Source organism: Schistocerca cancellata, chromosome 10 (genome assembly GCF_023864275.1).
Source record: "Schistocerca cancellata isolate TAMUIC-IGC-003103 chromosome 10, iqSchCanc2.1, whole genome shotgun sequence".
Taxonomy (NCBI): domain Eukaryota; kingdom Metazoa; phylum Arthropoda; class Insecta; order Orthoptera; family Acrididae; genus Schistocerca; species Schistocerca cancellata.
The window spans coordinates 142,463,658-142,488,765 of NC_064635.1; the positions used below are offsets into that span (position 1 = coordinate 142,463,658).

Below are 25,108 nucleotides of genomic sequence, written 5' to 3' on the forward strand. Positions count from 1 at the left end.
CAAATGCGAAACTTCCTGGCAGATTAAAACTGTGTGCCAGACGGAGACTCGGACTCGGGCTAAGAGGACAAGTTGTGAGTCGTGCTTGGGTAGCTCAGTTAGTATAGCACTTGCCCGCAAAAGGCACAGGTCCCGAGTTCGAGTCTCAGTCTGGCAGACAGGAAGTTTTATATCAGCACACACTCCGTTGCAGATTGAAAATTTCATTCCGATTTCCGAATGTGTCTCAGAGAGGCATGTGAACTTCACGAACGATGGGTGGTGGGGTCCCATCTTGCATGCAAACTGTTGAGTTCAATGCGTCTCTCTCCTGTACGACGGGTATGACATGTCAACGAAGCGTATCCAGTCACACTGGACATCTTTGCCTCTTGAGCGGCAACCTGTTCAAAGAAGAATGTGCCAATGATGAACGTAGCCGTGAAGCTACACCATACGGTGATATGTTCACCATACAGAGGAACTTCGCGCACAGTGACTGGAGGTGAAGATCCACCCACATGGCAGTTTTGTGTATTGACCTCGCCAGTCAGAGAAAAATGAGCTTCGTCTGTCTGTAGATGAAGAGACCAACCAATCAATCATAGGAATACACAGAACCAGTTGAAACATTCTCTGCCACTTCCTCTTGTATTGTACGTGTAGAGCCAGCCCTCATCAACTTCTCGTGAGAAAGTGGAGAGCGAAGTTCAAAATGTGTGTGAAATCTTATGGGACTTAACTGCTAAGGTCATCAGTCCCTAAGCTTACACACTACTTAACCTAAGTTGTCCTAAGGACACACACACACACCCATGCCCGGGGGAGGACTCAAACCTCCGCCGGGACCAGCCGCACAGTCGGAGAGCGAAGTCAACACGCCATTCCGCGTCCTGTGGTGCGAGCTGCTGAACCATATGGATCTTGTACGGATACCGTTTGAGAATAGTTCGAAACACCTTCCGTATGGTGGAGCACGGGATGTTCATCTGTGGTGGCACAGCACGTGCACTGCTTGACGATCGGGAATTGCGACAGCGTTGTCTGCCATGGCAACGGCGATTTCACCAACCACCTGTGATGCCACTGGTCGTCGGCCTCTTGCCGGAGCGACGGCCAGTTCTCCAGCTGATTCTAACTTCTTCATAGTGCTGCACACAGAAGGTGGAGGAAGAGGACCCTTCCATAATCCTTTCAGCTGGCAATATTCTCGAAGTGCAGCTGCAGCATTACTGTTGTCTTGATAATAGAGCTTCACCAGTAATGCCCTGCTCATCTTGCCCAAGCTCATGTTGACACGTCAACAAGTACACTGCAACTGGTCAGGTGTGTGAGACTATGAATCACGATGACTGATCCCGGCACCTGGTGGCCATAGTTGGAACTGGACGGTGGAGCTGTGACACATCGAAATCGTGCATCGCATACTCTGGATATTAATGCTACCAAAATTTGTACTCGTATGGTAATTGGTTTCTGTGTTATAACGTGATAAATAGCCGAAGTTCAATTATAACTGCCCGCGAGATGAAGAGTCAATCACAAAAACACACAGCATGGTTCAAATGGCTCTGATCACTATGGGACTTAACTTCTGTCATCAGTCCCCTAGAACTTAGAACTACTTAAACCTAACTAACTTAAGGACATCAAACACATCCATGACTGAGGCAGCATTCGAACCTGCGACCGTAGCGGTCGCGCGGTTTGTGACGTATATACAGGGTGAGTCACCTAACATTACCGCTGGATATATTTCGTAAACCACATCAAATACTGACGAACCGATTCCACAGACCGAACGTGAGGAGAGGGGCTAGTGTAATTGTTTTGTTTAATACAAACCATACAAAAATGCACGGAAGAATGTTTTTTAACACAAACCTACGTTTTTTAAAATGGAAACCCGTTAGTTTTGTTAGTACATCTGAACATATAAACAAATACGTAATCATTGCCGTTTGTTGCATTGTAAAATGTTAATTACATCCGGAGATATTGTAACCTAAAGTTGACGCTTGAGTACCACTCCTCCGCTGTTCGATCGTGTGTATCGGAGAGCACTGCAACATACATCGCGTTTCTACAGAATGATCTGCCAACGTTGCTCGAAAATGTCCCACTGGAAACGTGTCGACGTATGTGGTATCAGCATGGTGGTGCACCTGCACATTCCGCAATTAACACTAGGCTGACCCTTGACATGATGTTCGACGGGCGTTTCGTAGGACGTGGAGGACGCATAAATTTGCCTGCCCGTTCTCCTGATCTTACACCTCTGGACTTCTTTCTGTGGGGTACGTTAAAGGAGAATGTGTACCGTGATGTGCCTACAACCCCAGAGGATATGAAACAACGTATTGTGGCAGCCTGCGGCGACATTACACCAGATGTACTGCGGCGTGTACGACATTCATTACGCCAGAGATTGCAATTGTGTGCAGCAAATGATGGCCACCACATTGAACATCTATTGGCCTGACATGTCGGGACACACTCTATTCCACTCCGTAATTGAAAACGGAAACCACGTGTGTACGTGTACCTCACCCCTCATGGTAATGTACATGTTTGTCAGTGAAAAAGAAAAACAAAAAGGTGTTGGCATGTGGACGTAATGTGCTGTTCCAGACTCTTCTGTACCTAAGGTCCATCACCGTTCCCTTTGGATCCCTACGTAATTCGGTGCTCTCCGATACACACGATCGAACAGCGGAGGAGTGGCACTCAAGCGTCAACTTTAGGTTACAATATCTTCGGATGTAATTAACATTTTACAATGCAACAAACGGCACTGATTACGTATTTGTTTATATGTGCAGATGTGCTAACAAAACTAACGGGGTTCCATTTAAAAAAAACGTAGGTTTGTGTTAAAAAACATACTTCCGTGCATTTTTGTATGGTTTGTATTAAACAATTACACTAGGAGAGGCCTCACGTTCGGTCTGTGGAATCGGTTCGTCAGTATTTGATGTGGTTTACGAAATATATCCAGCGGTAACGTTAGGTGACTCACCCTGTATATATACAAATTTTCAGTGCCTACAGTGTCACATCTTTCAGTGTCACACTAATTTATTTTTAAAAGGGATCACTTAAGACTATTTCCATGGGTTCGCCCCTCAAATTTCTCCATCATAAAATTGTCGTCTGATGTAGTACGAACTGAAAAAATAAATTCCTTTTGAAGCACAGTTTCGTGTATAATTTATATTCAAAACCTTACACCTGTGTCACAGAACACATCCTACATCGAGAATATTTTACACAAGTTTAAGGGAAAAAATGCTTCCGATAATTATTACAGTATTTGAAGAACATCAAAATATGAACGGCTGAAATTAACAAACAGTGCATGAGACTATGTTAATCAATTCAACTGTAAAAAGCTAAGGAGCATATTATGAGCAAAATGAGAAATACGCAAGAGTGAAATGCCGAAATGAGCACTTCTCAACTGGGAGTAAATCAAAACAATCAGAATGGCTGAAAGAGAGCACAATAACATGAGCCATAAACGAATATGAGCTAAGCAACTAAACAAATAAGAGAATTTAAAAAATATATATATATTTATTCATCATTAATATTTATACAAAAGAACCCACTACCTTAGTGATTAGTGGGTCGTAACTAATCTACATATATTAAATATTCAGCAGCTATTTCTCTTTATTATTGTAGTATATTACGCTATGTTAGTTATTGAAGCTACAGAGAGAATAGAAGATAATGGGCAGACTACAGCTAAATTCTACTTACTTAATATTTTCCTACTAGTTAATTCCTAACTGCCTGCAGCGTTACAGGTGTGTCAGCATAAATATAAACCTACTACTGTGGCCCTGCTCATCGAGCTAATCCCGATGAGCGTGCCCCTGACACTGGGCTGGCCAGGACTGTTTGTCGCTGCAGGTTCCTAACTTAATATCTATATCTAAAGCTACAACTATTACTAACCTACGTCAATTCCGGTGCTTTGGTCTTCATTGGAGAACCCTAATCCCCCTAGTCCTGCACGTGGCGGATTGCAACTCAAGAAGTCGACCTGTCCACGTACAGGCGGTATAGGATGAGGGTAATTGGTCGCATTCGGTAAAATGTCACTAATCGTGAACTACCCTCATGTATCCCTTAATGGGACACATTTGGTAAATGTCCTAATCATGTAAGTCACTCAGATATGCCGTTAATACTTTCCGTGACACCTCGTCTGCCAATTTGTTTAAAGTGTCGAAAGTCCCTTTGTGTCTTAATAGGTCGTATGTGTTATTGTGTGGAAGTTGTTGTCTTAGTGTCATTGCTACATCATCGAAAAGGGGGCACTCGTAAACCACATGGTCGGGAGTGCCCTCCGAAGCACCACAGTCACACTCGGGTGTAGCCTTTTTCCCAAACCGACACAAGTATGTCGGGTAGGGCCCATGACCAGTGAGAAAGTGTATTAGACCCCGCGTTGGCTCAAAGTACTTTATCCCCAACCTTTCTTTTACGTCTGGGAAGAACCCAAAGGTTCTTCTGCCAGTTTCATCTGTTTCCCAAGACCTTTGCCATAGGTCCTCGCCCCTTCTACGTATTTCTTTCTTATCTATTACCGGTATTCCCATGATGTTCTCTGTTTTCACGTTGTTCCCCTTCTTGACCCAGTACCAAGCCGCTTGTTCTCGAATTTTGATGTCTAAAGGACAGAGCCCCATTATTATTAAGAGTGCACTTCCTGGAGAAGTTCTATACGCCCCTATGGATCTTAGAAGCATGTTTCTCTGTACTCTTCTCACTGCCATGGCAGGCATCACCCTTGTGAGCCTATGTGCCCAGACTCCCGATCCGTAACCCACTACTGATGTTAATATACTGTTATGATACAACTTGATTAGGTGTGGTGGAAGATGAAATCGTTTATGACCTGTTGATGTGAGATTATTTAATAATTGTAATGCTTTTTGGGATACGGACTCAATGTGCTTTCCAAAGTTCCACCTTTCATCGATGATGACGCCTAGGTAGCGAGTCTCTTGTCGTCTTATTACTGGTGAGCCTCCTATTCTGACTGTAGGGTTCCTCGCCAGCTGTCCCTTCAGTAATAAGTACGTCGATTTGGTCGGTGAGATCGTCATCTTGGTATTTGTGCACCACAGTTGTAACTTGGTCATCGCTCTGTCTATTTTTGGTTCGATGTCTTCGCGGCTTCGGCCGCCGACCAGCAAGAGGAGGTCATCCGCGTAGGCTATCACCTCTAGCACATCTTCACTCTGTTCCAATTTGTCTAAAAGCGGTTCCATATGGATGTCCCAGAACAGGGGACCTAGTACGGAGCCCTGGGGACATCCTTTAGTTATGGATTTTCCTACTCTGCCGCTAGGGGATGATAGCCAGACCTCCCGCCCTTCACAATAGCTCCTCAGGCAACCATATAGCGACCCTGGACACTCCTTCTCCCGCAAGCAGGAGAAGAGCGAAGGCCACCACAGGTTGTCAAAGGCGCCACTGATGTCAACCATGATGCCAACAACGTACTTGTATGGGGTAGAGTCGCAGACCTCGGCCGCCAGAGCGATCGCATCAGTTGCCGATCTGCCCGGCCTGAAGCCGAACTGCCTGCCACTCATCCCACACAGCACTCGGTGTGCAGTCAATCTGTCAGCTAGCAGTTTTTCAAATAATTTCCCAAGGATGTTCAATAGGCAAATTGGCCTATACGACTTAACATCCGCTGGGTCCTTGTTGGGTCCCTTTTTTATTATGACAACGTTTGCCTCTTTCCAGATTTTCGGGAATTTTTCTTGTCTTAGGCATTCATTATATAACTGGGTTAATGGTGCCACCAGTTGAGGTGCCAGGAACTGCACTACCTCCGCTACAATGCCGTCTGGGCCGGGGGCTTTTCCGGTTTTCAGTGCTTTAATATGGCCAGCCACCTCCTCTTCAGAGAAGGGGTAGACCGCCCTGTCGTTAGCAACTCTGTCCAGATCTTGGTTTCGTAGCTGGGACTGTCCCTCCGTATCGCTGGCCTCATCGTCGTCAGGCAGCAGGGACCGGAGAAGAACCTCGGCAGTTTCCTGCCAGGACTCTGTCATCCCATCCCCGCGCCTGACCGTTGATAACATCATTGGGGACCGGATCTTTTCCCTCACTAATTTGTAGGGTATTCCCCATGGATCCAGGGCCAGCTGGTCCAGCACAAATCTTTCCCAACTACGTAGCCTGACTTCTTTTAGTTCTTTTTGGAATTCGTCTTTTGCCTCCCGGTATAGCTGTAACCATCGCTGTTTTTCCCACCAGACGACACTGCGCTGGTAGTGCCTCCTCAGCCTTCTGACAGACTGACGCATTTCCTGAAGTTCAGCTGACCATGGTGACGGGGAGGCCGCCATGGCTCTCCTCCTGGTTGGAACAGCTGCCTTGGCCGCTCTGGTTACTGCGTCTACCAGTTCTTCGGCCCGCTTGTCTATGTCCAGGTCCTGTCGTGCATCACCTTCAGGCAATGGAGGAATGTCGCACTCTCTCGCTAGTCTCTCCCAGTCAGCTCTCTTGAAATTCAGTTTCAACTCCCACCCTGCGGCCCAGTGACAACCTCCGTTTCCTAAGCTGAACATTATTAGATTATGGTCGCTTGTTGTCGCATTCTCCTTTACTTCCCAATTCTGAATGATGTTAGCAGAATTTGGTGTAACTAGCGTTACATCTATATTGGTGCCGCGCCCCCCTCCCGCTGCGTAAGTGGGAGGGTTGCCAGGTCTATTTGCAACCACAAGTTGCAGAGCCATAATCATTTCCTCTACTTTTTCACCATTTTCATCTCTTGTGCCACTGTACCACAGGGGGGATTTTGCATTTATATCTGCTGTTATTATCAGCTTGCGACCTCGCAACGCCGTGGCTACTCTGGTCAGGTGATCCAGATGTTGTTCGATGTTATCCCCGTATTGGAACTACATGTTTATGAAGGTTATAATTCCCATGGGAGCCTGTACCTCCACGATGTTGCAGTGACTGGTGGAAAATTGTGCCAGTGTTGTTGCTCGTAGAGACTGGTTTGTAATGACAATTGCCGCTTTGGGGGCTTCCCCACTACTAGCTATCTGCCATGTAGCGGCTGCAAATGAGAGTTTTCCAGCTTGAGAGTACGGCTCCTGCAAGCAGAGTACGTCAAGCCTCTTCTCCTTCACCTCTCTTCGGAGCTCCTGCATCACAAGTCTGCTGTTATGCGTATTCAACTGTCCAACAGTTAATTTTGTCATTATGGGAAGTAAGTGTGTATTCTATCGTCAGGCCAAGTCTTGCTCCAATCAAAAGCGATTCGACCATGAGCTAGGACTGATTGAGTGTAGATGTCATTTAAGTCAAATTTCTCCCCACGTCTGTCGAACACTTTCTTAAGTAAGTCTCGCAGGGCCCCGAAGTCGGTGGGGAGGTTCACTGACTTTAATTGTATTCTGTCCACAGCCTCCATTACTGAGAAGGTGACCTTTCTTCCGTCTTCGTGTCCTACCCGGACCACATGTCGTAAGGCAGTGGTCAGGATAGCCGGCTGCTCCAATCTTGCCAGTTGCATTGTGAATTCTAAATTGGGATACACCCTGATCGGATCTACAGGCGGTAGCCTGATTACTGGAGTATCTGCCTCAGTTGGGTTGGTGCTGGTGACTGTACTTTCTTGGAGAGGTTGTTTTGTTTGTACAGCTTCTTGTGTAGGGGCCAGGGAGGCCGCCACCACTACAGGATGCTTCTGCCGTTGAATGTTGTTCGGCCTTTCTCCCCGGTTTAGGGAAGGGGGAGCTGTGTTTCTGTCCGGAGAATCGGTTTGTATGCATCTGTCCACCATAAAGGGATCTGTTTGAATTTCCTTCTCGACTGTTATGATGCTTGAGGTGCCCGAAAGCGACCTTAGAAATTCCTTAAATTTATTAGCCCTCACAGCATCCCTCCTTCTTTTACTCGGGGACTTGTGTTTGAGCATCCTGTTAGCTGTGCTCTGCTCAGCCATAGTCGATTCTTGAGATCAGGCGTTGTTCAAGCATCCGGTAAGTGGGGCAGTTCCGTCCCGTGGCACCACAGGATTTCTTCCCCCGATTTTTACACGGAATGCAGACCCCTGTTGTTCTACATTCCTTGCGGTTGTGACCACTCTCACCGCATCTGGAGCAAGCCGACCCCCTGGTGCAGTGCCTCAGGATGTGGTCCAGGTCGCCACAGTTGTGGCAGCGAGGTACCACGATATAATCCCTAGTGTTAATGGCATGAAAGCCTACATATAGTCTGCCCATTGATCTTATTTTTCTCCATAATTGCGCAGAGACCTCGGCCACGTGATGTACCACATCGCGATCTCGAGGTCCTGTTTTAAACTTCAGCTTAAAAGAGTTTTTGAATTCTTGCTCATTGATATCATCGAAATTTTGTGATCTAACTTTTTCATGTAGCTCCTCATTGGTCATAACCGTGGGTACATCGTATAATATTATTAAAGGGTTTCTTTTTCTGGGGGGTTCACACTTAACGACTGCATTTAATTTTTGATTGTTTAAAAGTTTCTCTTTGCCCTCCTCACTAGCAACTTCCACAATAACTGAGTTTCTACTGGATTTGACCCTTTTGATTTTGATTTTGTCCTTCACTGGGTCTATTGTTGTTGTTAGCAGCTCTTGTATTTTCTTTACGCTAGTGTCTTGGCCAGGCAGGGTCCTCAAGAAGACTGCCGTGTCTGACCGTTTAGCAACTTTTTCTATTGTGTCCTTTGTTGAAGTCTGTTTAGCTGGCGCCTGTGCAGCCACAGCCGCCCAAGTCTTACTAGGTTGTTTTCTTAGTCTTTCATTTTCTTTTGTCAACTCCATTACGCGGCCTTCCAGTCTTGCATGAGCTATGGCCCATGCCGATAGCTCATTTTTGATCGTATTAAGAGCCGCTTGACTAATCTTACCATTTTTTACATTTTGCTCTAAGAGCATGGTAATTCTTGCATGTCTTTGTACTACGCTCTCATCATCTGCCTGTCCCATCCCGTCCTGTGGTGAGGGAACAGACATCCTAGAAGCCCGTAAAGGCGCACTCGTATCACTCGCTTCGGTTTCAGCCATCATAGGTAACGAGTGATAAAGATGTGGGAGCCCGTCTCTTGCCCCGGACCGGCTCCTCTGGCATGGGGGGGGGACTGCTGCAGCTCGCCCACCGACCTCGCCCCTAGGTCAAGGGCACTGCCGAGCTGCCGGGTTCAGCACGCCGTCGCCAGCGCACTGGTCCCCATCGAAGGCCTCGTCGTCGACGATTTCACACGACGCTCCTCGGCAACTGCACCCCGCACTCCGGAGAGGCGGATGCACCCCTCGCCCTTCGCCGCCTACTTGCCCGAGCTTCCACCTGAAGGCCGAGGACCCACTCCTACTCAGGTGGTGGGTCGGTCCCCCAGTCGTTCGGCGGTCTGGGCCCATCTAACCTAGCCCAGGCGATGTCACCACCTCCTGGGTTTGGCAGAACACGCCCCGGTTACCCAGGGGCGCGGCGAAGCATCCTTGCCGACTCGCGCCGCGATCCCACGCCGACAAACGAGGTCGCCGGCATGCAGAGCACCTGCTGGTCTGTGCCCTGCGAACAGAAAGGGACTGGTGTTCGGTCCCTCGACACAGCTCCCCCTGTGCCACGCACCCTTCGCTTTCGCATCGGGTTGGGTCGCAGCTCTCCCTTTTGACGCAAGGCAGGATGCCAAGCTTGACGTCTGGCACCACGGGAAGGCGGAAAGAGCCACTTGGGAAGGAGAGGCTATGAGAGACGCATCACTTCCCCGAGTGAGGACAGCCGCGGCACGCTCGACGTGAAGCGATACGCTCCAGTGCGAGCTTCCGTGCCTTACGGCGCGCCGGCAACGGGCAGGCCCGCACCGAAACGCGCCGTCAAGCGACTGACAAGAGAATAGGCAAAAATGAGATGCCAACAAAATGAGAGCTGGCCGAACTCCGTCGGCACTTACAAATACGGTTGCGCTCGTGGCGGCACCTCGCGGCCCGTACGCAACACGCGCGCCTGCGACCGCAATGCACTCTTAGCGCTCGCGGCGGCGTCTAGCGGCCCGTACGCAAGTTGTGCGATTGCTGTCGCACGTCGACCCTTAATCTATGATGTTACAGGTTCCAGACTGTAGCGCCTAGAAATATTCGCCGCTACTTCCTCTTGTACTGCACATTAATTTGTTTTGTGGCTGTTTAGTACCAATCGAAACAAAACACATCGGTTGAACGTGAGAGAAAATAATGTATGTCCAAACCGTAACCGACAACGTACCGTAAACAAACTGACTGTACAGGGAAGCGGAAGCGAGACCGGCGTGTGCGGCCCTGTTGACCGGCAGCCGTGCCCGCCGGCCCGCCTGCACCGGGGTAGCATTCATTTCACGCTAGGCGAGGAGAGCCCTACGTCAACGTGACGTAGGCACGCGTCATCATGAGCTTCACGAGTTGTGCTATCGACTGTTGTGTGCATTCTGTATACATCGACTGTTGTGTGCGTCTCGAATCTGCACTGTTCATTGTTCTTAGTTGATTTGCAACATGAAGGCAAGATTAAATGGAACTAGATGGTTTAATATTTCCAGCAACATTCGGAATTACTTCGAACTTCAGTTTCTCAGTTTAACGTTTCTGCCCACATGAATTATGTACAATTCATTGGCTTTTATAAAAATACGAAACACTTTAATTTCTCCCTATTTCACGTTTTTATGCACGATTAATCGGACTAAAAAATGCCTAGACACTTCCGTTATGGTTTGATTCCTTCATTCAGAAGGACATCCCATATTCTTTGGATTCCAGCTTAATAATTAATTATTTCATGTTTCTATCCACAGGATTTATGCACGATTCATCGGAGTTTTTTTTTTTAGTTGACTAAAAGCTTTTTTCTTTTTTACTTTCGTTATGCTTCCTTCGTTCAGACATTAATTATGTTCCTGAAACACATAATACCATCCCAAATTGTTTGTATTACAGCTTAATAATTAATTCAACTGGGATGAGCTTAACAGATAACTCCTGTAACCTAGTTTGTACACATGTATTTACATTTAGCTATGACGTTATCGGTACAACCACAAAGATCGATATACGCACTCATGTAGTCGATTTAGGTTAATTACGTCACGATGACGTAATGTTACGTCACTATGACGTAGCGTTTTCTTCACCTAAAGTGAGATGAATGCTACCGCCTGCACCGCCTCTGCGACGCCCAGCCCCACCCCCTCCTCCAGCCGTGCGCCTCGCCTCACCCCACCTGTACGCCCGTACTGCAGCTGCTGGCACGAGGCTTCGCTTCACCGTATGCGGCATACGATAAGAGGCCTGCTCGAATACGAGGAGCGCGCCGACTCCGTTTCCCAGATTTTGTCCAAATTTATATTAATGCAGGGGTTGGTCAGAAATGCAAGTGAGTAGAGGTGCGAGTTTGGTGGCCCGGCGTTTAAGGAAAAAAAAAAATACTAATAATGAACCAAGCACACATTGGCAATTATTGAACTATGTGAAACAAAATAGTCATAAATTCTGAACGGTTTGTGTTAGGACGTTCAAACTGCACGATTGGTCGCGGGATACGACGGGAATTAGTATGCGCTGTATACTTTGCTTTAGTGACGAAGCCCACTTTCATTTGTATGAGTTCGTCAATAATCAATCATTTGGGGGACTGAGAATCGGCATTTCGCGATCGAGAAGTCTCTTCACCCTCAGTGGGGGACTTTATGGTGCGCAATGTCCAATGTCCAGCTGATGAGAGATTAAATTGGAAGAAACACACTGATGATCTGCTGAAACATTTGAGTTCAGCTACTTATGCAATAAGGGGTCATTGCAAATTTTGGTGATAAACATCTTAGTAAATTAGCTTACTACGCCTATTTTCACTCATTGCTTGCATATGTCATCATATTTTGGGGTAATACATCACTGAGAAATAAAGTATTTATTGTACAAAAGCGTGAAATCTGAATAATAGCTGGTGTCCACCCAACATCATCCTGCAGACATTTATTTAAGGATCTAGGGATATTCACAGTAGCTTCTCAGTATATATACTCTCTTATGAAATTTGTTATTAATCAACCAAACCCAATTCAAAAGTAACAGCAGTGTGCATAACTACAATACTAGGAGAAAGGATGATCTTCACTAATCAAGATTAAATCTAAATTTGGCACAGAAAGGGGTGAATTATACTGCCACTAAAGTCTTTGGTCACTTACCAAACAGTATCAAAAGTCTGACACATAACCAACAAGTATTTAAGAAGAAATTAAAAGAATTTCTGAATGACAACTCCTCCTACTCCACAGAGGAATTTTTAGATATAAATTAAGAAAAAAAAAGAAAAAAAAACAAAAAATTATTTAAAAATTTAAAAAAAGAACAAAAAATAAAAAAGTTGTTATATGAACTTAATTATGTTGTTAAATTAACTTAATTATGTCATGTATTGGAAAATTTGACTCGTTCCACATCATTACGAAATATCGTATTCATGATCCATGGAACTAGTATTAATCTAATCTAATCTAATCTAATCTCACGCAATAATCGGTGGGATATTCCTCGATGGCAAGGTGACTGCGGATGGTACTTGAAGGTTGTGGAAGGTGGTTTCATTCCCATTATCCAAATTGACCCTGATTTCGACAAGATGTGGTTCATGTACGACGGAGCGCGCCCCCATCGAAGCAGGAGAGTGTTTGATGTCCTGGAGGAGCACTTTGGGGACCACAGTCTGGCTCTGCGGTACCCAGAGGCCACTGGTATCGGCTTCGATTGGCCGTCGTGTTCTCCGGGTCTGAACGTATGGGACTCCTTTTTGTGGTGCTCCTTTTTTTTGTAATCAGCCAGTCAAAAAAAGCCCCGAAGAGAATCCCTTTTGAATTTACGTCCGGTGCTAATAATGTTGTCTCACATTGCAGCGGCATCTCCATGTCCTTCATCATTTAATGCTGTTCGTGCGACTTATCAGCGCTACCAGGTCATATTTTTTTCTCTCTCTTTTTTTAGGCGTCAGTCTTCTGACTGGTTTCATGCGGCCTGCCAACCTCTTTATCTCAGAGTAGCACTTGCAACCTATGTCCTCAGTTTTTTGCTGGGTGTATTCCAGTCTCTCCCTTCCTCTACAGTTTTTGCCCCCTACAGTTTCCTCTAGTACCATGGAGGTCATTCCCTCATGTCTTAACAAATGTCCTATCATCCTGTCCCTTCTCCTTATCAGTGTTTTCCTCATATTCCTTTCCTCTCCAATTCTGCGCAAAACCTCCTGACTCCTTGCCTTATCAGTCCACCTAATTTTCAAAATTCGTCTGTAGCACCACATCTCAATTGCCTCGATTCTCTTCTGTTCCGGTTTTCCCACAGTCCATGTTTCACTTCCATACGATCCTGTACTCCAGACGTACTTTCTCAGAAATTTCTTCCTCAAATGAAGGCCTATGTTTGATACTAGTAGACTTCTCTTGGCCACAAATGCCCTTTTTGCCATTTTTAGTCTGCTTTTAATGTCCTACTTGCTCAGTCTGTCATTGGTTGTTTTACTGCCTAGCTAGCAGAATTCCTTAACATCATCTACTTCGTGACCATCAATCCTGATATTAAGTTTCTCGCTGTCCTCATTTCTACTACTTCTTATTACTGTCGTCTTTCTTCGATTTACTCTCAATCCATATTCTGTACGAATTGGATTGTTCATTCCATTAAGCAGATCATGTAATTCTTCTTCACTTTCACTCAGGATAGCAGTGGGGCTATATTAAAGACAAAGCGTACAGCACAACCGTTGCTGAGCTGAAAACAGAACATTCAGGAGGTCATCGACAGCATCGATGTTCTGACATTTCAGCGGGTCATGCAGAATTTCACTATTCGTCTGGTGCCACATCATCGCCAATGAAAATTTTGTGGTAAGTTCTATGGGACCAAACTGCTCAGGTCATCGGTCCCTAGACTTAGACACTAGTTAATGTAACTCAAACTAACTTACACTAAGGACAACACACACACCCACGCCCAATGGAGGACTCGAACCTCCGATGAGGGGGAGCCGCGAAAACTGTGGCAAGGTGCCCAGACCGCACGGCTATCCCGCGCGGCCATCGCCAATGATGGAAGGGATATCGAACATGTGATAACCTAAATCCGAATCCCTGTTATTTGCCGTGTTCAATAATGTGTGTGCATGACGTATGTTGTAACTAACTCAGGTCTTTTTTCGTATAGTTCATTAATTGTCACTTTGTATGTTAGCGTGAAGTTCTGGCAATGCTTGGAGCAGCAGAAGGGGCGCAGAACTGTAATCCGAAGGTTTTGTGACAAAGTCCAAATTAGGAAACATACTATTATTTCCAGTTTAAAGGTTTTTACAGTGCAAATAAACCGTGATTGTGCTCAACATATTATACCTGACGTGATCAAACCCAATGTGCAGGAGAAAAGAATTCTTCTGTTAACTGACTCGTGCTGAGGATTAACACAAACCCACAGTCATAAAACGCGATTTTTCAAGATGAATAATGATTGCCATCGGGCAGTAGTGAAACTATTAAATTGACCATCACCTCCCCTAATGCATTCCACCAGGGCAATCCTGCGACGTCCAATTCTATCGTAAGCTAAAAATCAAGAAGCTTCAAAACTTCCCTATCCCGTCGAGAGAGGAAACCAAATCACATCCCGAAAAGTCTGCATCGTAATACATTCCATTGTACACCAGCTATCCCTGCCAATATTTGGCGACATGATGCGTTATGTGTGTTTTGCTACCAAACTATTCCATGTCTGAGCACATTTTACTAATGTAAACCAAGTTTGTACTGAGCATCGATTCCTGTTGTTTGCACTGTAACTTAAAAATTGGAAGAAAGAGAGTTTCAGCCTAGGAATTCGATCCCACGACTCTCGGGTTATTATTTTGTTCTCTTTCCGTTGTACCAAACTCTACGCTGAACCCACGCTATCATAGATGGCTCATGCCTCGCCCACGTCGCAGAAAGAAAAAAAGCCATTTCTTTTAAACGCATAGCCATCTGGAGTTATCACTTCTGTCACTTACGTTTCTGGCTGAGCCCTGCATAAACCACAAATTTGGACGCAACCGGTGATGACGGGTAGGCTTGGTCCCTTTGTAAAATAACAGCACATTGCAGGAGGTTGGTACAAACGTAAACGAGTAACAGACATATCTGGTAAAGTGTCCTCGAATGTCGTAGACGTTATTCTTTCACATTACCAACCGGGGGAGAGATGCGGTGTGTTGATTTAAAACATGTGTGGATAAAAATCTTACGTTAGGAACGCAAATTATCTTTACTGATTGTTTCAGCTCATTAACGAACCATCTAAGGATCAACCTAAAATGTTGTTCAGTGTGGGAGACTCCTCGCACATCATCGTATTTTTTTTTTTTTCGCTAGGTGGCCCTATTTAAATAAAATCCTAAAGTGAACATGTTACTTGGTTATGTTATTACTGATTGATGTTGTCAATTTACGCAACGAGTTAAGACTTTAAAATTAGGATTTTATTTAACTAGCCGACTTAGCTCTAAAGAAATACGACGTTGTGCAAGGAGCTCAGCAGAAACCGGTAATTCAGTAAAGAAAATTTGGCATCTTGGAGTAGTTGGTTTTCAACTTGATTGGTTCAAAAAATGGCTCTGAGCACTATGGGACTTAACATCTATGGTCATCAGTCCCCTAGAACTTAGAACTACTTAAACCTAACTAACCTAAGGACAGCACACAACGCCCAGTCATCACGAGGCAGAGAAAATCCCTGACCCCGATGGGAATCGAACCCGGGTTAATTGGTTCAACATTGAAACTAGGAACTAATTTTTATCCATGTTGGTGCAATGCAATGTGGGCACCCTTTATAGATCGACAGATGGTGAAATGGTATTCCACATGTTCGTAATCATTATATGTGTCATAGCTAGGGGCAAAAAATTTCGCGATAACGATAACGCTTAAAATAACACGAAATTAATGGTTTTCACGACGTATTGCGAAATTTGTTATTTTCCAATGTCTAAAACTGTCATAAAAACAAGGACGGAAATGTACTAATATTCTGATAGCTACTGAATGTTAAAACTGCATTTTGGCTTCTTATCTCCTCAAGATTGGGGTTCGTGTATGATGTTAAGACAAAAGTTCATTTACTGTGTAACGAACTCTGTTTTTACGAAGTAAATAGCACTGAATTTAGCAAAAGAACACCACCATATTTGGCGAAAAACACCATCTAATTTGGCAAAAAAATATCGAATTCGGTAAAAAACATCGTCTTGGTTTAAAGGAACACCGAGTTTACAAAAGACAACAAGGATTTTCGCAAAAACCCAATACAGAATTTGGTAAAAGACACAACCAATTTTGCAAAAAACACCGAATTTGGTAAAAACGCCGAATTTCGAAAAAACACGGAATTTGGCAAAGGTAACAACGCTGACCTTGGCAAAAAATAACACCGAATTTACGAAAAAAATAGCACCAAATTATTTCATGGAAGAAAACTATTTTTAGCTGTCGCTAATTATGGCCCTGGCTGCAGTGTAGACCCGTTGTCTCAGATCTAGCAGATCTCGAAACGTTTTTCTGAAAACAGTGTCCCTGATAAATCGCACGCACTAAAATCCAGTGGAGCCAGGTCGGGAGAACGAGGGGGCCAATGGGACCGTCATCGCCATTCAACGCTCACGGAGAAATGTGGTAACAAACCCTCGATAGTGCGGTGGGGCACTGTCCCACTGGAAAACGACGTCGGGACGCACTCTTCGACCGTCCACGTTGCATGTCGACGACTCCACTCTAGACGTTCCCTTCTGTGAAGACGCGTCAGAGCGACACCCCCGGGATAACAAGGCCGCCCAGCAGTGTTAGTGACGTCACACTAAGCGGCCCATAGCCGACGCAGCAGTCCACGGACACCTCCGTATAGACGCGCCTGATGCTAACGATCTTCTGTCCGTCATACAGAAAGGTGCGAACTATAATTCGAACCAAATACCAAATTATTATATATATTCTTGTAAACAGCATAAAGGTTCATAACGAAATACCGATTACATATACGGGCAGGAATAGGTTCTAAAACTCCTCTGAAAAGTGTTTATCTTCAGTACCAGAATGAACATCAAATTGTCAGGTTTTCTAAATAGAAAAGCACTTTGTTAGTGACAGACAGCAATAATGAGACTTGCAGTTAGTGATTTCTACGTGGAAAAGGAAATAAGCTGTAGAGAGATTGAAAATGGTAAGTAAAGAGAGCCTCAGCCTTTTGCTCACATTCTTACATGTAATGCACTTGGTTGTTTTTCATTTCCTTACCTTTCATAACATTTTTAATATTGTTTCAAGAAGTGTATCTTCAATAGCAGAGTGAACTTCAAATTGTCAAGCTTTTCTTAAAGGAAAGAGCAGTCCCTTAGTATCACAGTGCAAGACAGAATCTTGTGTTCAGTGATGTCTACGTTAAAAGGAGAATATTTGATATCTATCTTTTGTTTCCATTCCTTATTACTGGGGATACACTTGTAAAAATTCTTGAAAAGAGCTGTCACCATGAACATATGAGTAAATTCACAATAGTCATGCGTTTTATGAGATAAAGCGAACTCTTGTTACCTTATTGTGAGGGTTTTGCTATGTATGACAGTGTTTAAGATAATTTACTTTCAGTGTAATAGCTTGAAAATGTTAAGTCCTGCTATCAGTTGGCATTTGTCACCACCTGTATGCGAGTTTTAAAGCTAAATAGTGTTCTGACAATTTAAAATAGTGGGAAAGTTCCTCAATCGATTAAACTTATTCCTGCCCGTATATGTAATCGGTATTTCGTTATGAACCTTTATGCTGTTTACAAGAATATGTATAATTTGGTCTTTGGTTCGAATTATCGATTAGTTCGCTCCTTTCTGTATGACGGACAGAAGATCGTTTGCTTCAGGCGCGTCTGTACGGAGGTGTCCGTGGACTGCTGCGTCGGCTATGGGCCGCTTAGTGTGACGTCACTAACACTGCTGGGCGGCCTTGTTATCCCGGGGGTGTCGGTCAGAGGTACTCATACAGCAGGTCTCCGACAGTAAAGACAACTCTGCCGAGGCCACCGCAGAGAGCCTGGTAGGCGGCTTCTCCGAGCCGTACTGCGCCGTCTGTGACCGTGTACTCAGCGATAACCCCAAAACCACTGTCCCGTTTGACAGGTGCCGTGAAGTCACCGTTGGCGTGGTTGTCCGTTGACCAGAATGCCACCTTCCGCGCAGGACACGGTCGTACGGAGATCTGGTTGACAGTTTGTACGATTATATCGTGAATTAGACACAGGAAGGGGAAACTATGGTTCGTTGCTTTAATTTTGGACACAGTCGTATATCGTTCCTCGGCTTAGTATTTAATGTGGAACTTTGCAGCTGTGTGTATATTCAGTATTTTTAGGTGTTCACCAGTCACACTGACTTCTCCGTTACTGGAGATTCTGTGCAGCATGATTACGTAGGTTACCTTTTACGTAGTAATGCACTATCGACGCTGCGCGGGATTAGCCGAGCGGTCTGAGGCGCTGCAGGCATGGACTGTGCGGCTGGTCCCGCCAGAGGTTCGAGTCCTTCCTCGGGCATGGGTGTGTGTTTTCGTCGTTAGAATAATTTATGTTAAGTAGTGCGGAAGCTTAGGGACTGATGACCTCAGCAGTTAAGGGGCTCAGGAACGCCCTATACTTGCAATGTTAAAATAACGCTTATAAATTACATCTTTCCTCACAAAGTATTTGAGGTAGGAAGTTGAACTTTTTACAGATTATTTATTGGAATATGGGCTACAACTTAACACAGGGATTTTACAAAATTTTAGTTCAGTTATTAAAGATGATTTTTTTTCAATTGTAATGAAAATTGACAACATTTTTTTGCAATTTTTTATTTATATATTCAAAAATATACAGTTTTTTGGAAAAAGGCTGTGTTAAATTATGCAGAAGGTACTGTGTAACATTTACCGAAAGTTTGAAACAAATATGTTTGGAAGATCCTTAGAAAACATGTAATTAGTATGAGAAAATAAAAGTTTTGGGAATCGGGCGACAAAGATTGGATTAACTTTTTAGTGCATTCCAGGTCCATAGGGTGGATTATCTTCATCCTCTGCAAACTCCTCCTCCAGCTTCCTCTTGTTCCTCCTCCTGTTTACTCTTGCTTGTATTTCTAGACTCTTTACAGCCCTGTCTGCAGCCCGAAGGCGTTCCTTGTCTAAAGCAAGCATCGCTCGTACCATGTTAGAACCTATCTTCATTCCGATATTTCTAAATACCTTGCACCTTACAATGTTGCCATCATTGAAAGTCGCAACAGCATCATACACACCAAAGTGAAGTGTTTCTATTCCAACAAATACAGTCTTGGGGATTCTCGACCATATAACACTATTTACACTTTCATTGGCGTTTTGAGTTTTTCCGTGAATACACTTTTTCAACAGTTCAGGTGCTGCTAAGTCTCTGAAAATAGGTTAGCCACAACACATACTTTATCTCACATCACTAAAATGTACCTGATGAACACGGACGTTAATAATAACACCATTTGACAGCAGTTTAACAGCGCCACAGTGGGTCACGCCCATGTAGAACACATTTCAAAAAAAAATTTAAAAATAGTTGTAGTCTTCGGAATTGAATAAATTATATATCTATTAAAAGGTAATAGTCTGCAGATTCAGAAAACGCAAAAAAGTAAAAATTGAACTTTTCATGATTTTGAGCCTTTCCGGAGCCCCTTAAGTCCCATAAGATTTCACACACATTTGAACATTTGATTTTTTGCATTATCGACATCCATAGCCTTGTATTTTGAATATTTGATACTCTGTATGTTGATTTATGTTTCGACTATTACGTTTCATTTGTGGTGTGTCGGTTTGGCCCGCTTTTTTATGTTATACTATGCCCTTATTATTTTTACTTCATGACAATGTCATTATAAATGTTCATTATTTTGTTGTTAGAGAATTTCATAATACATTTTTATTATATTTACTTCTTGACAGTTGCAATACACATTGTATATTTTTCTTTCAGTATTTGTTCTGTATCAGCTCTACCTCAGTTAACATTTTTCGTAAAGTAATGTGGTGTTAGCGCAGTTAGTAGCGGGTGGGATTTGGGAGAAAACGCGGGGATGCGGCCGTGTTTTGAGGTACGATTTCTTCTGTCGTCATTCGCGCCCTCGATGCTCGTTCTGGCGGCTGCCGCTCTGTGACGTAAGCGTGACCTGAGCCACGTGGCTGTTGTCAGCCCGTCAGTGTGTTGACCGGTCTTGCTGGGCGTCCATAACGTGGTGCGGGATCGGCTCTTGTACGGTAAGGTACTTCTGAGGTGCAGAAATTGGCGTTCAACGGCATTTATGCCTTGATCTTACTTTCTTAGGCCGTGCCACATATCCTGTCGTTTGCAGTCAGTTTATACGTTACACTACGCTGACAATGAGTGTTTATTTGCTGTTATGTCCATGGTTTTGCCACTTCGGTCCCGTTCAGCTAATGCAGTACTGCTTATATCGAAGAACCTTTTCATGCTCCACCCGCACGGAATCTCGCACGTTACTTGATAAATTTGCTGGATTTTTTACATGACTAGTACGATTTTCTCGTACGCAATCGAGGTATGACATAATATTCACATTTTTATAGACCCTTTTAGTGTTAATTAATTGTATACAATGTGATTCACGAAGATGTGCAAATATTTTAATATGTTATACTACAAGTAAAACTAAAGAAAAAAGTTCATATAAACATAGGTCCCGAAAATGTTTAGTTACGCAGTTACGGCTCATAAAAGATTTTGCCTGAAATTTAGCAACTTCGCTAATATGAAGACATCGCAAAACTGTACGAGGTTAAAGTAAAGTACGATTTCCATTTATTTTGTTGTTATTCATCTAGTGAATCTAATAAAACATGTCCCAGGCGTGTATCTGCAGTAGTTTTCCAGAACATCCAGAGGAGCAAACACGTAATTTCGTAAAATTTTTAATTTATTAACTACCTCAGTAAATAAAATGTATTTTGTGACTGCCGATTAGTGTTTAATCAGTTGCACAACTCCAAGCGAAGGGCAGTATCTCCCGGAAATAAATGAGGCACTTTTTGTTTCTGATAATGATACACATTATTGTACTTCAGTGTACGCCATACCTTAGATTGTGAAATGCCTCATCGTTGAGAGATACGTACCCGGGCTTCGTTGAATAGCATCCGTAATATCTTCATCATCGTCTTCAGGTATCGAGCGCTCGTACTGATTATGAACGCTAGATAGAGAACCTGTCTCCCGTTACATTCTAAATACTCAACTAATGGTTCGCGCATTCTGAATCCTCAGAGCTGGATAACGTACGCGATATTCGTTAACTGCAGCCGTAAGATTACCGTCACATTTGCCATAAATAAACGCCATATCGACGTATTCCTCTGTCGTAAATTTGAAAGGCATCCCTATTTCACAAATAATCTACAAACTACAACAGTTACTACTTGCTTTCACTTAAATAGACTGTTCTTATTATGCTCTCTCACTGAACAATGCAGAAAACCAACTCGTTTCAAGATTAGGAAACGACTGAAACAACTCACTAACGGTTGCAACAATCAGATAAACGTTACTACATTCTCAATGGAAAGTAAACAAATTTACTTTGATCCTCTCGATGTTCTGGAAAACTACTGCAGATACACGTCTGGGACATACAGGGTGCGTCAAAAAAATGTATACACGCTCTGAAGCGTTATAGAAAATTTATTTCCCGTTCTACAATGTTAAATTTCTGGAAATTGAAAGCTTAAAGTCTAGCTAGAAAAATAAATGTACTTCGCAAATGTCATTAATGTTCAAACTGGTGGTCTTCAGCGTCAATACATTTCTGAGTACGAGTCACCACTAATTCCGTCATCGTACGAGAGTGTCCAATGAGATTTCTGCGCATACCGCCTGAATCTCATTCCAAAGTGTGTCCAGGTTACGTGGTTTACGTTTGTACACCTCATCTTTTACTGTGCCCCATAAGAAGAAATCCAGCGGCGTCAGGTCTGGAGAGCGTGCAAGAAACTCGATTGGTCCCCTGCGTCCTATCCACTGGCCTGGCACATTGTGATCCAGGTATGCTCGTACGTCCCTATGATAGTGCGGCGGGGCGCCATCATGTTGGCAGTAAAACTCATCATTACGGTGTAATGCACGAATGGCAGGGAATTTGGAGTCAGCAAGCATTGTTAGGTACGTTTCTCCAGTAACAGTACCTTCAAAGTGGAAAGGCCCAATGAGTCCCCTTGCAGTCTTTTCAACTGTAATGTGAGGATTATCTTCAGCCCAGTACTCACAATTGGGCCTATTGACAGTTCCATTGAGTTTGAATTGGGCTTCATGCGACCAAATTATGCTACCCATAAATCCCGGTTCACGTCTCACCATCTCCTGAACCCATTCACAAAATTCTAACCTTCGATCTGGATCGTCGTCACTTAGCTGTTGCACCAGCCTTGGAATGTACACACGAAACTTGCCTTTCTTCAGAATGCGTAGAACACTACTAGCACTTACACTACTCTCACGTGCCGCTTGCCTTGAAGATTTTTGAGGCGAACGCTAAAACAGTTCCGAGGCCGCAGTTGTGGAATCATCACTTGTAGCTGTACGAGGTCGCCCTGATCGACCTTTATGCACATCACACACTGTTCCACGGATTTCGAATTTGTCTCTTAGACGTGTAATTGTTAACCTTGAAGGTGGTTCTGTACCATACTCACTTCTCCACTGTCTTCGATCCGCAGCTACATTCTCAAACTTCCAGTACCACTTAATTATCTGCTTCCGCGCTTCAAAGCTCAAACGCACGTCCGCCATGTTGCAGTTACTTTCTTGCCACTGCTGCCACCTGTTGAAGAAACATAGCATTACTTTCTCACAGGCATTTAACCTTGTAGAACGGGAAATAAATAGTCTATGACAGTTCAAAGTGTGTATACATTATTTTGACGCACCCTGGATTTTCTTACATTACCCAGACCAATAACAACGTCCTTTACTTTAATCTCATATAGTTTTGCGATGGCTTCATATGGATGAAGTTGCTAAATTTCAGGTAAAATCCTTTATTAGCCGTAACTCCGTAACTAAGCATTTGCGGACCTATGTTTATACGAACTTTTTCTTTAGTTTTACTTGTAGAATAACATACGAGGTGCATTCAAGTTCCAAGGCCTCCGATCTTTTTTTTTCTAATTAACTACTCACCCGAAATCGATGAAACTGGCGTTACTTCTCGACGTAATCGCCTTGGAGACGTACACATTTTTCACAACGCTGACGCCATGATTCCATGGCAGCGGCGAAGGATTCTTTAGGAGTATGTTTTGACCACTGGAAAATCGCTGAGGCAATAGCAGCACGGCTGGTGAATGTGCAGCCACGGAGAGTGTCTTTCATTGTTGGAAAAAGCCAAAAGTCACTAGGAGCCAGGTCAGGTGAGTAGGGAGCATGAGGAATCACTTCAAAGTTGTTATCACGAAGAAACTGTTGCGTAACGTTAGCTCGATGTGCGGGTGCGTTGTCTTGGTGAAACAGCACACGCGCAGCCCTTCTCGGACGTTTCTGTTGCAGTGCAGGAAGGAATTTGTTCTTTAAAACATTTTCGTAGGATCACCTGTTACCGTAGTGCCCTTTGGAACGCGATGGGTAAGGATTACGCCCTCGCTATCCCAGAACATGGACACCATCATTTTTTCAGCACTGGCGGTTACCCGAAATTTTTTTGGTGGCGGTGAATCTGTGTGCTTCCATTGAGATGACTGGCGCTTTGTTTCTGGATTGAAAAATGGCATCCACGTCTCATCCATTGTCACAACCGACGAAAAGAAAGCCCCTTCATGCTGTCGTTGCGCGTCAACATTGCTTGGCAATATGCCACACGGGCAGCCGTGTGGTCGTCCGTCAGCATTCGTGACACCCACCTGGATGACACTTTTCGCATTTTCAGGTCGTCATGCAGGATTGTGTGCACAGAACCCACAGAAATGCCAACTCTGGAGGCGATCTGTTCAACAGTCATTCGGCGATCCCCCAAAACAATTCTCTCCACTTTCTCGATCATGTCGTCAGACCGGCTTGTGCGAGCCCGAGGTTGTTTCGGTTTGTTGTCACACGACGTTCTGCCTTCATTAGACTGTCGCACCCACGAACGCACTTTCGACACATCCATAACTCCATCACCACATGTCTCCTTCAACTGTCGATGAATTTCAATTGGTTTCACACCACGCAAATTCAGAAAACGAATGATTGCACGCTGTTCAAGTAAGGAAAACGTCGCCATTTTAAGTATTTAAAACAGTTCTCATTCTCTCCGCTGGCGGTAAAATTCCATCTGCCGTACGGTGCTGCCATCTCTGGGACGTATTGACAATGAACGCAGCCTCATTTTAAAACAATGCGCATGTTTCTATCTCTTTCCAGTCCGGAGAAAAAAAATCGGAGGCGTTAGAACTTGAATGCACCTCGTATTAATATATTTCCATACCTTAGAGAGTCATCCTGTATAAGATCCCTTTCAGTTTCCCTTTTTTTGTGGCGCCTGAAGATGAGATTCACATCCTGAAACCTGGGTTATCCAAGCAAAGGATTTGTAAAAAACATTTGGAGCAGATTTGTTCCTCATGAAATGCTATCGTGACTTGTCTGATTAGTGGGGACCAGTCTTGCAAGGGCCCCAGAGAGTACCCAAACGGGGGCTATGTTTGACAAATGCCGGTGTTGTTCACAGACGATGATGGTGCGGCCGTGGCGGCGGAGCTTGTCGCTGCTGCGACTGAGTTCAGAGGGCCGCGCCATCTTGAAGTACTACGCGCACCTGCGGAAGTGTGTAGAGGAGGCCGTCGCCATCAGGTCGGCAGCCACAGAGGAGGGACCAGCCAAGACGCGGCGGCGTCTGCTCGAGACGCTGGTGAAGCCTGGTGGGCAGACCGCCCTCCCAGTCTCGGAGGTCCAGGACGAGGTAAGGCGTAGGCGGCTGGGCTGGAGCCGCGCTGTTCTTCTAATTACTCTCTAATCACACCTCACAA

At 44.4% G+C, this 25,108-nt stretch overlaps 1 protein-coding gene across 1 annotated transcript in view; it reads left to right on the forward strand.

Moving 5' to 3' along the window:
• Window positions 1-25,108, forward strand: part of LOC126106204 (cytochrome P450 4g15-like) — a 127,193-nt gene that overhangs the window by 30,632 nt on the left and 71,453 nt on the right. Inside the window, exon 3 of the mRNA XM_049912437.1 lies at window positions 24,811-25,041. Coding sequence (XP_049768394.1) covers window positions 24,811-25,041 — 231 coding nt within the window. The remainder of the gene's footprint in view (window positions 1-24,810; window positions 25,042-25,108) is intronic.